The sequence below is a fragment of the Chelonoidis abingdonii genome, chromosome 17, assembly GCF_003597395.2.
Source record: "Chelonoidis abingdonii isolate Lonesome George chromosome 17, CheloAbing_2.0, whole genome shotgun sequence".
NCBI classification, from domain to species: Eukaryota; Metazoa; Chordata; order Testudines; family Testudinidae; genus Chelonoidis; species Chelonoidis abingdonii.
This window is the reverse complement of record NC_133785.1, coordinates 19,056,035-19,071,566: the sequence shown is the minus strand read 5'-3', so window position 1 is coordinate 19,071,566 and position 15,532 is coordinate 19,056,035. Positions and strand designations below refer to the sequence as shown.

Genomic DNA, 15,532 nt, shown 5'->3' with positions numbered 1-15,532 from the left:
TTGCTAGGATTAAGTGCCCAGTTAATCAATGGTTACAGTTGCCAACGGGCTGTTCTGTGATGGTGGGGAATAGGAATGACATAAGGGTTTGGGCAATGGCAAATGGTGGGGATGTGCTTAGCAGACACTCTTCCTATGAAGCTATGCTTTGTCTGTGAAAAAGCTTAAGAACCCCTTGTTTAATCAGGCAGTCCTTTGAGGACACAAGCAGCATGGGCACATTGCAGAAGGAGCCATAAAGTAGAGAAATTTGCGGCCTGGGGACAAAAATAGGAACTGTGGCCTGAGTAGCAAACTATACTCCCACCTCCCCACCCCATGAGCATTTCTCTGGCATCATGCCACTTTCAGCATATGCATCATCAGACAGACACACACACAAACTCTCTTCCTGCTCCAGCCAGGCTGGCAGAACAATAATACTCAGCACATGTATGGTGCGCTTGATACCTGAGAGGTAGGTCAGCATTATCCCCATTTCACAGTTGAGAAAGGAGGGGAAGGGGCGTGCCCAATGTCACACAGTGACTCAGCAGCAGAGTCAGGAGTTCCCTGGTCCCAATCCCTTGATCTCATGTTTGGTGTATCAGAACAGAACAGCCTCCCTGGAAGACAGAGCATGGGATAACTACAGTGGAGCCTCGCTAGGAATGCTGGATTTATTGATGCCCCAGCCTGCCCACTCCTCTTCAGCTTGCACCTGATTGCTCCCTGCAGTGTATCTGGTCCAGTTAGAAACCACTCAAGTGAGAGGGCTCCCACCATCTCTCAAGACTCATCCTAATCCTATCTCACTGACTTTGCTGATTGTCAGCCTACAATTTCCTTTGGTTAATTTCATCTCAGTCCTGATAGCTATATCATCTTGTACCATCCTAACCCATTTTCCTCAGTCACAAGCACCTGTGGGTCTGTATGGTCCAGGGTACTGGGACAGGGATATGACCTTTCACCTCTAGCACAAGTGTGTGAATCCAGCCCCGAACAGCAGTGACAAAGTCATTACACCTACTCTTCCCCCCAACTCCCAGCCTCAATGTGCCCCATCTCTGTTCCTCTGGCTGATCTTGGACTGGGGTTGATGGGCCCCAAAGGGAGCTGGAACCTGTCCTCTTTGGGGAGAAAGATTTGTTAGCAAAGTGGGGCCTTTGAAGAGGAACCCCTGAGAATTCAGTTTCCCAGCATCCAGCAGGGACACACAGGAAATCTATGCACAAGAATCGCTTTAGCCATCTGCTCTGAGCTGCTCCTCCAGATTGCATTTGTCCCCATTCATACAAACCAAAACTAGCAGGCTCCCACCCCAACAAGAATGCAGGAGCCTGTCCAGGCTCCTCAGAGGCATGTGATGCATGACCTTCAGAACAGCACTTACAGGAAGGGAGCCGGGCCACTCAGCTTTTCTCCCAGAACTGTACATTTTATTGGCATGTTACATCTACCTTCCATAAGCTCAGTGCACACACACACAGATCTCCCTCTCATACACACACACACACACAGACTCTCACACGTTCTCTCCTCACTCTCATGTGTGTGCGCCCCTTGATTGCATTTCTGTAGGAACGGTACAATTGCAGCTGTGTCCTATTTTTCTGTAGTTGATGACCTCAACTTCTTCCCCGCGCTATGGGGACGGATGTAATGTACGTCGTGTCTCGCTGGGGCTCAACTGCAATTCATCATTATTTTATCTGCTGGAATTTAATTGGATCCTATCAAACTCTCCTGATACTCCCTTTTCCCTTTAAACACTGCTGCAGGAAAGATAAATGTAGGCTCAGAGCGTGCGCCTGGTTTTTTCCAACATTTCTGGGGCTATTTCACTCTCTGTGGCTGGTTAATTAGAGACACGTACACTGTAGATGTGCAGCACTCATCACAGGGCATGTATGTATGATTTGTGTTCCCCTATAAATATACTCCAGGTCCAGTAAAATACCATCATAAACACCAAGAGCCTTGGCAGTAATGCTTGGATTCTGATTTTACAACACTTCTCTCTCTTTTACCATTCTCCTCTCCCCGCATCTTATTCAAGTTCCTTCCCTCAGATTCACCCGGTTGAGAAACCTGAGTTCAGTATGAACAGGGCCCAGAATATCATCAACAATAATCTGGAGACCCTCGGAATTAGGTCCGATCAAAGCACAAGCCAAATGTTTGCTCAAATCCACTTGAGCCCTTCTGACATCTGGCTTTGTATTAGCCATGGAAATGATGCAAGATTCCACCCACTCATCTACCCAGCCCCCAGTACTTGCAACACCATGGCACTGTAAGTAGCCTGGCATCTCGTTCAACACGAGAGGAAGCGTTGCTAGTGTTTGGGTCAAGACTCTATTTCTGGTTCTGCTAATGGCTCGCTCTGCAGCCTTGGACAAATCCCATAATCTCTGTGCCTCAGTTTACCCACCCATACACGGGCACAATACTGCCTACCTCCCAAGTGCTGGGAGGCTTACTTAGGGTTTGCAAGTAATTTGAGTGCTAGAGCTGTGCATAGGTATAATACAAACCAATCAGCTCACCAAAAGTATTTACATTCTGGATCCCTCTTAATTTCAGAGAAACCCTACAAGAATTCATAGAATCATAGACTTTAAGGTCAGAAGGAACCATTATGATCATCTGGTCTGACCTCCTGTACAACACAGGCTACAGAATCTCACCCACCCACTCCTGTATCAAACCTGTGTCTGAGCCATTGAAGTCCTCAAATCATGGCTTAAGGACTTCAAGATGCAGAGAATCTTCCAGCAAGTGACTTGTGCCCCACGCTGCAGAGGAAGGCGAAAAACCTCCATGGCCTCTGCCAATCTGCCCTGCAGGAAAATTTCTTCCCGACCCCATATATGGTGATCAGCTAAACCCTGGGCATGTGGGCAAGACTCACCAGCCAGACACCCAGGAAAGAATTGTCTGTAGTAACTCAGATCCTACCCCATCACAAGCCATTGGGCATATTTACTGCTAATAGTCAAAGACCAATCTCATTATACCATCCCCTTCATAAGCTTATCAAGCCTAGTCGTGAAGCCAGATATGTCTTTTGCCCACACTACTCCTCTTGGAACGCTATTCCAGAACTTCGCTCCTCTGATGGTTAGAAACCTTCATCTAATTTCAAGTCTAAACTTCCTGATGGCCCAGTTTCTATCCATTTGTTCTTGTATCCACATTGGTACTGAGCTTTAATAATTCCTCTCCCGCCCTGGTATTTATTCCTCTGATATATTTGCATAGAGCAATCATATCTCCCCTCAGCCTTCTTTGGGTTAGGCTAAACAAGCCAAGCTCTTTGAGTCTCCTTTCATAAAACAGGTTTTCCATTCCTCGGATCACCCTAGTAGCCCTTCTCTGTACCTGTTCCAGTTCCTAACAAACAAACCCAGTAAGTATCAGCCTGGCTCCCCTCACTGCGCTGGGTGGTGCTGGGACATGGGAAGAGCGTTTTCCAATCACAGGCCACTTTGTCACCAGGATAAAAAGGAAAGGGGGGAACTCGCTGTTCGTTTTCCAAAGAGGTAGTTACGCTGACGGATGCCTCTCCACACCAGGAACACCATGCTGGAAGGGACAGAATTCAAAGAGTCAAGGGCTGGAAGCCAGAGGTAAGATGCATGAAGTAGAGTGACTCTTTGCTTGTGAGTGAGGGAGGAACTGAAAGAGAATGACCCGAAAGGGCTTTCCACAGTTGACACAGCTGCACACCACCAAGCGTAGCTTTTGTTAAAGGGAACGGGAAATAGCGCTACGTTTCCCCTCAAAGTGCCCAGACTACAAACCCAAGTCTGAGCAGAAAGGAGAGCCGGCGTGTATTCTTATTTTACAATGTAAATGGACAGAACGTTTCTAGGGCCTCAGTGACTGACATTTCACCTTGGAAAGGAACATTCTCAGGAGAAAAAGCTTGGGCCAAATCCATTCCTGGTGTAACTCCTTTAACCCATATCGGCTACACCAGAAATCTGGCCCCATATAATTAAAAACAACTCTTACCTTTGTTACTAGCAATGCCTCAGATTATGAAAAACAATGTGTGGCTGTTTACTGTTTGCAGCCACTGGACCAGTGACACTGACTCTGTTACCCGGTTGGCAGCGGGCAATAAGGAGCAGAGGTAAGGGCTTGGGAGAACGGGATGGTTTAACTACACACATTTAAGAGATTGTATCAACTATGAGGATATGCGAATATTTATCAACCTTCCATTTCGCACTATGGCATTGAGCCTGTGAACACTGTGCCTGCACAAGTAACTTTATTCACAGGTAGGTTTGCAAGATTGAGGCGAGTGTTCACCTCCGCACTTTTACATGCTAAGGAGTTTTAAACTGCACAAAGGATACATGTTTCAGTTTCAGTGCATCACTATGCCTAATAATAAGGCTGAAGTTTTTGTCTCTTTAAGGATTTTAATTAACCAAAGCACTATATTCAAAGTTGACATGCAAATAACCTTTTTTTTTAATTGATCTTGTCCCCTGTTTTTGTCTCTTTATGATGTATACAGAAAGCTCTTGGGGGGTTGGTAGCGTCTTTTCTGCTTGCTTTTTACCCGTACAATTATCAGGAATGTCACGTCTGATTCCCCTTGGTTTTACTGGAGGATGTGCTAGATGTCTCAGAGAATGCATATTGTCAGGTTTCATAACTTATTGGATGGAGTGTTGAATCTTTAACAAAGATGTCTTTTCTTCAAAATGTTAACTGGTCATTGGAGTTAGGTAGACTATATGGACATATACTTATCTCATAGAGCTGGAAGGGACCCGAAGAGGTCATGGAGTCCAGCCCCTTGCCTTCACTAGTAGGATCAAGTACTGATTTTGCCCCAGATCCCGAAGTGGCCCTGTCAAGGACTGAACTCACAACCTTGGGTCTCGCAGGCCAATGCTCAAACCACTGAGCTATCCCTCCCCCTCCAGATAAGTGTTATTAAAATTAACCACAAGACATAGCATCTCTCAATTAAAAATGTCTTTGCTATTCAGCCTCCCTGGCACCTTTCAGGAAAACATCCCTAATCAGAAAAGCACTTAACCCCATATGTAGGTCCCACAAAAGTCATAGGAATTAAGTATATGTTTAAGGACCTTCCTGAATCAGAAGGCTCAATTACACAACTTTCAGTCTCCAGTGATTTCAGGATTTCACTAGTTCTCCAGTCACTAGAGTGTCTTCTGGCTAGACAAGATAACTTTCTAACATCATGACAAATCAAATTTAAACAAAAACAAGAAAAGTATCCAGCCTTCCTTACCCATCACAAAGAAACAACTCAGAGTAGGAACTCAATCCCTCCTCCACCCCCTACTGCAGGTCACCATTAATTATACTTAACTGCATGGAAAGTGTGAAGTGTTATCATCAAGCCAGATGGACCGAAAAAGGATAGAGGAGTAAAATTACAAAGAAGTGTGAATTTTAAGCACCCACTCTAAAGAACGGGCTGGCTCATTGCCTACAAATGTTAAATAGGCACTGACTGTACCCTGAAAGTAAAGACAGGTCCTGTCATTTGAGAAAGATTTCTCTTGTGCAGAGTTAGAAGGGGAATGAAAATTGGATTTACAAAGGGATTCTTCATATCTTAACACCATGGAGTTGCAACTGACCAGCCCCAAAATCTCAATGATTTGTAACTCAAGGACAACTTGACCAATGTTCTACACCCTGCACACAGACATTTTGCTTTGCTACCAGGGCACATTTGATCATTTCTAGGCCAAACCTGTGTTTTCATACTAGCCAAATGGCAACCTCTTTGCAAATTTTAATTATGGAGATGTGGACTCCAAGCAGGAAATGCAGTGCTGTCCAAGGGATAAAGTATTGGACTGGGACACAGAAAACCTGGGTTCTCTGTCCCCCATCTGCCACGAAGCTGCTTTGTGATCTTGTGCAAGTCCCTGCACACTCTTTGTGCTCATGTCGTTTCTTCTCTGTTCCACCTTTCAGTTCTTTGGGAGCAGGGACTACCTCTTACCAGGTGTCTGTACAGTACCTAGCACAATAGCCCCACTGTAACACAAATAATTCATAAGAGTGGCTGGTCCTAGAGTTAAGCGTTGTAAGTTCTGGAATTGCCTTCCAAAGAGAGAAGTGGGGGCAAAAGACATATCTGGCTTCAAGACTAAGTGTGATAAGTTTATGGAGGGGATGGTATGATGGGATAGCCTAATTTTAGCAATTAATTGATCTTTGACTATTAGCGGTAAATATGCTCAATGGCTTGTGATGGGATGTTAGATGGGATGGGATCTGAGTTACTATGGAGAATTCTTTCCTGGGTGCTGGCTGGTGAGTCTTGCCCACATGCTCAGGGTTTAGTTGATCGCCATGTTTGGGGTCGGGAAGGAATTTTCCTTCAGGGCAGATTGGCAGAGGCCTTGGAAGTTTTTCACCTTCCTTTGCAGCATGGAGCACGAGTCACTTGCTGAAAGATTCTCTGCATCTTGAAGTCTTTAAACCATGATTTGAGGACTTCAGTGGCTCAGACATAGGTTAGGGGTTTGTTGCAGGAGTGCGTGGGTGAGATTCTGTGGCCTGCATTGTGCAGGAGGTCAGACTAGATGATCACATTGGTCCCTTCTGACCTTAAAGTCCATGACTCTATGACTCTAAAATACATTTGTGTTTCAAACAAAACCTGCTGGTTGGTGCCTAAACTAAAGAGCTCTCCTGTTCATTTAAATAAAAGCTCCAGGCACAGTGCAGTTAATGCACCGTTGCAGGAATGTACAGAACTGCTCTGAAAATACAGAAGTTACCTTTTGCCCCTAGCATTTCCCATCGTCCCTGTTCGCAGGCAGTAGTGGAATGAGAAGAAATCAGCACAGAGAGTCAGTAATTCCCATCCCCATCCCCAAAATCCCACCTACTTGCCCCTAGTCATGGCAGCTTCTCTCCCAGGCTTTGCATTTCTATAGACACAGGCTTCTCCCACTGGCTGTGTAACAGATACAACCTTCAAGACCCATTAAGCCAGCATTCCCACTACCATTCAACCATGTCATTTACTTTATATCCTGCCTATCAGTACCCAGCATCCCAGAGCGCTTCAGAGTGAGCTAAGCCAACCCATACACTACAAAAACAGGGACTGTTTAAGAGAAGATTTAGCCCTCTTAACTCCCACTGAAGCCAGCAGGATTGAGGATCCACTCAACACCTCACCAGATTGGACCCAAGTGAATTGATTCTGTGTCTCCAGGGGAGGAGGGAAAGAACAAGTCAAAAGAATGAATTCCCTGGGAGGGGAGAGCCCATGACTGGAGGGCTGGACTGAGCTGGCAGGAGGGAGGCTAGGGGCAGGGAGGTGAGATTGAGAGCAGAGGCGTAGAATAAACTGGGGAGGGAAGGAAATGGCAACAGGGTGGCTCCTCAATAAATGCTCACGGGTGAATACCCACCTTAAGGCTGGGAGATCACCGACACCCACCACCTCCGTGCTTCTCTCACATTTTCTGCCTGGCTTCCTTCTTTCCCACTCTGTTGAGAGCAAACCCCACCAGACTTCTGGCAGGTACTGGAGCGCTGAGGGAGGGTGCGAACACAAAGCTGCTCTGATCTCCTGGGAAGCACAAGGGCAAGGACCCAGCTCTGCTTGGCTGTTCTTGGGAAACACCCCCAGGACGCAGGGTAATGGGCAGATCAGCCAAGGAAATGCTGGCATCTGTGATGTGGGTCCTGATCCCACCAACACTCAGGCAAGTGTGTAGCTTTACTCATGTGAGTAACCCTACTGACCTTAACAGGACTACTTACATTAATAAAGCCAAGCTGATGAATAAGCAATTGCAGAATCAGGAACTATACGATCTTTCCCCATGCACCAGCTGCATCTGCACTGTCTTTCCCAAAGAGCCATCCCATGGGTGCGCTGGATGGCTACTCGCCAATGGATGTGGCTGGTACACTGGTAACATGTCTCTGCACTGGGCTCAGACTCCGTGCAGCCTCGCTGTCCTGCAGTGACTAGGAAACCCCATTCCTCCCTCCTCCACAGCTGACAAATGGCTCCTCCAAAGCACTTGCGCGGCCAGGCTGCAGAATCCCCCAGCCTCCTAATCAACCCCATTTCAAGGCTTGCGAGCACTGGCAGTTGAGATGTGATTAGGCCTCGTACAAGAGCCCGTGTGTTGCAGTAACGGCCCCCAGATGGCTGAGCAGGTATTTTGTGTAACTGGCCTCCTACTGGGAAAATGGCCGCTCCGCTGACCTCCAAAGAATCTCTTATAAGACTCTGATAGAGACGGAGCAGCAGAGGTATCCATGGGCATTCCTAGCTGGGGGAGCGATCTGAGCTCTCTCTCTCTCTCTCACACAGACACGCACACACACACACAAAGCACAAGGACCTCTTCATTCAGTTTTTCTTCAGACATTTAAAACTGGGCTACATGGAGTCCTGGAAAACAGACTGAGCCCACCAGTATGAGGTCAAGGGGATGGATAAGATGGGACCTGATGTCCCTTCCCTATCTCTACAGGGCAAAGCCCTGGTGGACAACCCTGCACTGGCCCCACAGAGGGCAGGGCAAAGTGGAGCCTGACCAAGTTGCTTCAGCTCTGCATTGGCTTCCTCTCATCTCCCAAATACAGTTCAAGCACCTCAGCCTCACCCGGAGAGCGCTCCCCAACCCTCCCTGGACCCAGAACCTTGCCAAGCTGCCAGGAGGGAAATGGCTGAGACGGGCACGGGACTTAGGGCTCACCATGGGGAATGGAGGGCAGGAGTCAAGGCTTGCTGGCTGTCTGAGGTGGGATTTAAGGCTTGCTAGGCGTGTGCAGCATTTAGGGCTCAGTGGAAGACAGGTGGAGGACAGGACGGAATTTGGGAGAGCTCCCCAGGACAGAAACGGTGGTATGAAGGAGTCAGTGACCCTTTGAGAATCTGAAACATACTCTCTCTAGAGCCCATTAGTAGCTCACATTCACAGCCATGTCTGTGTGGAGGGATCTCTCTCTCTCTCTCTCACACACACACACACACACAAAAACAAGACCATGGCATCTTACAAGTTCAGCTGCCCCTTGCTGCTTCCTCCCACCCCACATTTGCCCCTCACCTGAACTCATATACCTCTGTGTGCGACTTCGTGCCATTTCACAGCTGTGAGCAGGTTCTGCTCCAAGCCTGGCCTCAGCCCAGCACACATACACTGGGTAAGTGCCCCCTCCCCTTTCCCGTTAACTTATACAACACCACAATGTAGATCTTAGCCTGAGTTTTCTCCCATGAACAGTTTCTTCCTAGGAGTCTCCCTGCAGACCCCTCGGTACCAGCCTCCAGTCACCTCTCTACCAGAAAATGGTGCAGACACTTTATACTGCTGGTCCCAGGGTGAGTCAGCAGCAAAGGAGTAGCTGCCTCGCTGCCCACCAGCCCAGGCCCATCCAGAAAAGGGCGCAGCTGCCCTGCTGTCAACCAGCTGGGGCAGAACACAGCTGATAGTTTAAGTAGCAGATCCACCTGGGTGGAGAGCATCTCCTCTCCCCCAGACACACTATATACATCATAGGCAAAGAATCCCCTCTGCCGAGCTCCCCTTCCTAAACCCAAACTCAAAAGTGTGGAGAGAGAGAGAGAGACAGAGACATTGTGATGTTCTCCAGGCCCAGCCTAACATCCCCCAGTGAGACCTGCGAGGGGGAGGAGAGGAAGGAAAGGCTATCTCAAGCAAACAGCAGCTTTTCAATAGCTTCTAAATGTCACTTGTGCAGCTGAAGGATGGGAGAGCAGGGAGCGCGGCTCACGTAGGGCTGCAAACGAGTTTCATGGTGCAAGTGACGGAAAACAAATTTTGAAAGGATTAAATGAGAAAGCGAGAGGAGAGGCCCCTTTCATGCAGATGAGGAAAGGTCGGTACAGAGCCCAGCAAGTCAGCAGAGGAACTGCAGAAGCAGCATTCCTTAGAGGTGAATGGAGGATTGATACTTTAGATCTGCCTGTTCGCAGCATCAGCGCTCTCCGCACACAGAGCTTCCCAGAGGGACCACATGGCCTGGCTGTGAAAGCCACTCTACTCCTCATCCCATCCAAGGGCAGAGCGAGCCAGCCAAGAGGGGGTGCATCAGCAGAGGCGTTTGGGGGGGAGGGGGGGGACATTGGGACTGCTGGAGGTCTAGACAGAGGGTGCACTGGAAGAAGAGTAGGAGATGGGTCTGAAATGAATCGTCAGAGCTGGGGAAGAGGAGCTGGAATTGCAGGGGAAGAGGTTCAGCATTGAGGGGCATTGGCAGAGTGCTGAGAGAGAGCTCAGGAATGGAAATGCAGAGGGGTTGGAGGGCAGGAGTGAGGGGCATTGGTAGAGGTGTGGGTAAGAGCTCAGGACTGGAGTAGAAGCGGGGGCTGCAGGGCAGGGTTGACAGTCATTGGCAGAGCTGTGTGTGGAAGCCCAGGGTTGATGGACAGCAACCAAACAGGCTGGGAAAGTGTGACTGGACTTGTGTGAGCGCGTGTGAGCCACTGCAATGCTGCATGCAATAAGGAATTAACTCAATTCCACTTGTAAAGTGGGATCATTCGGTGTAAGGGGAAACCAAGTGCAAACAGGGAAGGAGGGAAGCGGGAGCAAAGTCTCCAACTCCAGCCCAGCTGGCTCCAGCCCAGGCTACTTTCTTTGGCTTTCATAAGCAAATTCCTTTAGAAATGCTCATAAAGCATGGGAGGGTCCCCCCTGGGGTCGGTTTGGCTCCACAGCAGAGGAGGGAGGGGTGTTGATTCTGCATGGAACAATTCCACCAAGCAATCTCTCCTTGCAGCTGGGAGGGGAAACAGACAGGGAAAGGAAAAGACAGAGACTGGAGGGAAGGGACACAGAGCACGAGGAGCTGGAGAATCTCTCCCAAGGCCCCAAGGGCACCATGAACCTACATTTTCCACCTGCCGATCAAGCATGAAAGAGACAAAAACCAGCCAGGGAACAAGCGAGGCAGCTGGGGTGACCTTTAATCCATGGAGTTTGTGGGGCAAGCGGAGAGGAATGACCTGGAAGCAAAACACGTTCTGCCTGGAGAAGTGCCAGGGGAGGCGTCCCCGACACTCTGCAGGCAGGAATGATGTTCACACACACCCTGCGATGGAAGAGCAGCCCAGGCCCGGCAGGGCGGGAGCGGTGGACTCACCGAGGTGTTCTGGCACTGGATGCTGGTGCTGTTGAAGCGCAGAGCTGTGACGCGGGTGGCGCTGCCGGGGATGTGGAAGATGCATTCGTAGTTGCGCTGGCCGGACTGTGGCTGTGGCAGGTTCTTGGCTGTCAGAGTGATGGGCTTCACTATGCCCACAGGGATGTAGATCTGGGTGGAGGGCAGAATCTGTGGGCAGTCCTGCAAGAGGAACAAACAGTAGGCCATGAACTAGTGAGACAAGGCACAGTAACCCCCCGACCTGGGAATGCTGGTCATCGCCTGCACTGAGATACTCCAGACCCTACTGAGAAAACACCCAAAACGATGGGCCAGGAAATTACCATGAGAGATGGTACACAGCTGGAAGGGCAGGATCCTGCCCTTTGTGAGTGCAGGAATTCACAGCTGCTTTGACCAAGGCTCTGCATACTCGGCAGCATGCAGGACCTACCTTCTGCAGCACGGCCCCCTGGTTTCCACTGCAGCCCAGTCCGGCAGGCTGGGAATTCTGTGGCACCTTTGGGCTAACACAGAAACGGGACAATGTCAATGTCTTCATGTCACTCTGTCCAATGCTGAATGCCCCAACATCTGCCATTTTTAATGAGCAATAGGATACAGTTGTACAAACATAAAGCCCAACTGTGTTACAGACTGTTGGGCCGGCAGGAAGACTGTGGGAGGCAGGTTGTGGAGTTGTGGGATGAGCTTGTTAGCTGCATGTTTCTGGTAAAATGATCAGCAGTGAAGTAGGCTTTGACATCTTCATTTTCATCATTAGGTTTCAGAGTTAACACACTGAGGTGCCCTTTCTCGGGTTACCCTTCTCAGAGCTACTGTTTCAGCTATCACTGCATCAGTTTCCCTAAGTTCACATTTGGAAAGATTTTGAACAATCACTGAGGGTTAGGAAAGCTGAGTTTCTGGAACACATTTCTGTGGCAAGGGGCGGATTCTGCAGCAAATTTTGCAAGAGGGACAGGCTTCCCCTCACCCGCTTTCCTCCCACACCCCCAGCCCCTGTCCACGACCCGTCCAACCAAGAAAAAGAGGAGACCAGTTTTAGAGTCCATCAATGACACCCCCCACTCAGCCGGAGGGGTCACTGCTCAGCGGTACTGGGCCACATTACCTAGTATGCCGTTACTGCCACACTACACTCAGCTCTGTCACATGCTGCACTGCCACCCTCCTCACACTTGAGCCTGCCAGGAACCTGTTCTCACTCCCGTGCAACCCTCTCTCTAGGGCAGAGCCAGGTCCACGTGTTGTCTCTCTCACAGACACTGCTGGGCCCAGTCAACTCAGGCTAGCAGCCTGGAGGGGAACAGACGACAAACCAGCTCAACTGAGCCCCTGAGCCCTACTCGCAACCTGCCTGCTAATGTAGGGCTTCCCGTGGAGCATTCCAGCTGGGCCTAGGCAACTAGAGCCAGCAAAGGACAAGTGAGCCCCAGGCCAACCCGTCAGCCCCGGGAAGGAAGCAGCTCTGCACTGAAGGCTGCAGGTCTATTTACAAAACGGAGAAGGGAAACTGAGACTAAACACTGGCCGGAGCCAGGCATACAGCAGTCTAGGCAGCCAGGCAAAGTTACCCCTACCCTCACCGCCCTGCCAGTGGATCTCCCTCCTGACCCACAGCCTCCCTGGCTATTCCAGTCTTGGGCCCCACACAGCTCTGCCAGTGCACCTCCCTCCTGACTTCCAGGCCCCCTATTTCAGCCCTGGGCAATCTTGCTGAACCCCAAGCAAGAATCAAGTCTAAAATAAGTACCATAACCCATGAGGGTGGAGAGTTGAGCATGCTACAACTTGTGGGCCCGACACTAACCCATCTGTGACATCCCGAGTGAAACTCCATAGCTTGCCGAGAACAGAGCCTTGATATTCCAGAAGGAAAATCCTGCCTCCAGTTCATCCCTTTAACATTCCCCATGAATTCTAAGCTGCAGAAAGCCCAGCTGGCCCATGAGGCCCTACAAATAAACAACAGAGCCAACTCCAGCTCTCCCGGTAGGTCTGACCTAGAAATCCAGCGCAGCCCTTGCAAAGGAGAAGCAGAGCATTCAGTTGTGGGAGCTGCATAAAGCCACTTCCAGCCAAGAGGGGCTTAACAGAGTGTCCACCAGCTCTGCCTGGCAGAGCAGCCATGTGCAGATCCCATGGAGATCTACAACACGTGGGAGGCTCCACTGATCGGTGGCAACATCCACTCAGTAGATACGGCATTAACCCAGTCCCAGAAAGGAGGGTGGCATGTGCGATGGATGGCTCAGAGCTGCACCTGAAGCTGGATTTATAGCTGAGCAAGCTGGGAGCTCAGAGGAACGGTAGCTGGCAGCTGGCACCTGAGCCAGAGCCTCATCTTGCCAGTCTTCTGCAGCAGCTCAAGGGAGAAGCGGGCGGGGGTCACACTAATGCAAAAGTGAACTTTTCGCAGCATTCAGTTTCAACACTCAGGCTGCTCTCTGGGGATCCCCCACGCCTGTCTGCAAAGCACAGGAGAGCGGGCGGAGAGCAAAAATAAATGGGTCTGGGCAGAACAACAGCTCGGCATTCCCGAAGGACCTCGCTTTGGCAACAATAGCCTGATGCAATCCCCAGGCCAGCCTTGCAGGGCCCGGTTGGGGACTCGTGCCTGGGGACAGCTACTCTTAGCGGCACTGGCTTTAAATAGGGGAGAGAGAATAACATGTTTTGAAACGAATACCGGTCCAAGAACAGAAATGGCACTTTGTTCAGGGATCTGCAGCAGCTTCTCCTGGCCGCCCTGATGGGAGCAGGGCGGGTCGGCGGATTCCCCAGCTGCAGTCTTCACAGCTCTCACCTGACATAGTGATGCTAATTCCAATAAGTGGGGCTGGAACCAGAGGCAGGAATAGCAATGACTGAGGTGCCATTCCACTAAGGAAAGCTACTCCCAGCACCACTGCCACTGCATATCTCAGCTGAGCATCCAGAAACACTTTACAGACATCCTTAACCACCACAAACCCCTGCACCCCCAGATCAGCAGAGGACCAGCACCAGTTGAGAAGAACCAGACCAACTTGCCATGTGGTCCATCTCCCTGAGGGCAGTGCAGGCTTAGGCCCTGCAGCACACTTCCTAGGGCACTGTCCCACCTGCTTTCCAGAGCTCCGTCACCTCTCTTGGGAGGTGATTGCACAGCCTGATCCTGGTCGCCACCAGCAGGGTTGATCATCTCCGTTTTGCAGGTGGGGAAAGTGAGGTGTAGAGAAGGAAACTGACTTGTGCAATGATAGAATCCAGGAGTCCTGACTTGCAGAGACTCATGCTCTAGATCTCGCTCCCTGGTGATGGCGGAGGGACTCATTTAGGCTCTGGTTTAGAGCCCAGATACTTCATATTTTACTTACAATGCTGTAGATTCTCTCCAGGACACCAGGAGACAGATACCTGGCCCTGGGTCGGGGACTTGCAATAACGTCTCGGCTCTGCCAATAATCCCAATGCCATGGCAATAACCCCACTCTGGATATACCTGTCCCTCCGGTGGGAACCTCCAGCGGATGCCCAGCTCCATACATTCGCTCAAGGGCACTCTGAAAACTGCCAGCATTGGATCATAGGACGGATTCAGAGAGCAGCAGCCAGGTCTGAAACCCCACAACCTCCTAGCTGGTGCTGGCTCCCATCAGCCATTGCTCAGGATGGGATATGAGCTTCTGACGGGGTTGTAGCACTCTGTACAATCCCCGTGCAGTTCACAGAGGTACGGTGGGTGGCGCAGCTTCCCTGGCCGGGAATCCACACACCCTCAGGGGCTTCGCTTCTCCTTTTAAACAAGACCCAAAACCCCTCCACTTCCTTGCCTTCAAGGCCCTGAGTAACTGCTCACACACCCTGCTCCCATCTCTCCCATGTCAGCCTGCCTATGTCTGCTTCTCCAGTAGCCACCAGTGCAACTTCTCCCTAGGCATGGAATGCTCTGCTCTTCCTGAGCTGGTCAACAAGCCCACCACCCTTGGACCCAGTGCCCTCCTGAAGACCCTCCACCAGCAATTCTCTGACTGACCCTTAAACAATTGGCTTGTGCTCCCTGAAGCCTCTGCTGAGTAACTGTGCAAGCCGATTGCTGTAGCTCCCTACCCTGCCAGCTGTTCTGTTACCCCACCTTGCTCAGGCATGCCTGGGTGCAATAGAGAATGGCCCTACAGTGCATGCAAACAGAGATAATGCTCACGCTCTCACACGTGAACACAGTTAATTCTTCCTTACGTGCACACGTGTGCACTCGCTCTCTTACACACACACACACACACACACACACAAACATAGAGTTAATGCTCTCTCTCTCTCTCTCTCTCTCACACACTCACACTCTCATTTTGCTGAAGGAGCCGAATCCACCAGCTACGTCACATGTTCT

The 15,532-nt window shown here is 50.1% G+C and overlaps 1 protein-coding gene across 2 annotated transcripts in view; it reads right to left on the bottom strand.

The window, feature by feature from the left end:
• The window catches only part of PLXNA1 (plexin A1), a 284,958-nt gene that overhangs the window by 91,243 nt on the left and 178,183 nt on the right, over window positions 1-15,532 (bottom strand). For both annotated transcript variants that reach the window (XM_032784344.2, XM_032784347.2), the window contains one exon: window positions 11,137-11,337. In XM_032784344.2, coding sequence (XP_032640235.1) covers window positions 11,137-11,337 — 201 coding nt within the window. The remainder of the gene's footprint in view (window positions 1-11,136; window positions 11,338-15,532) is intronic.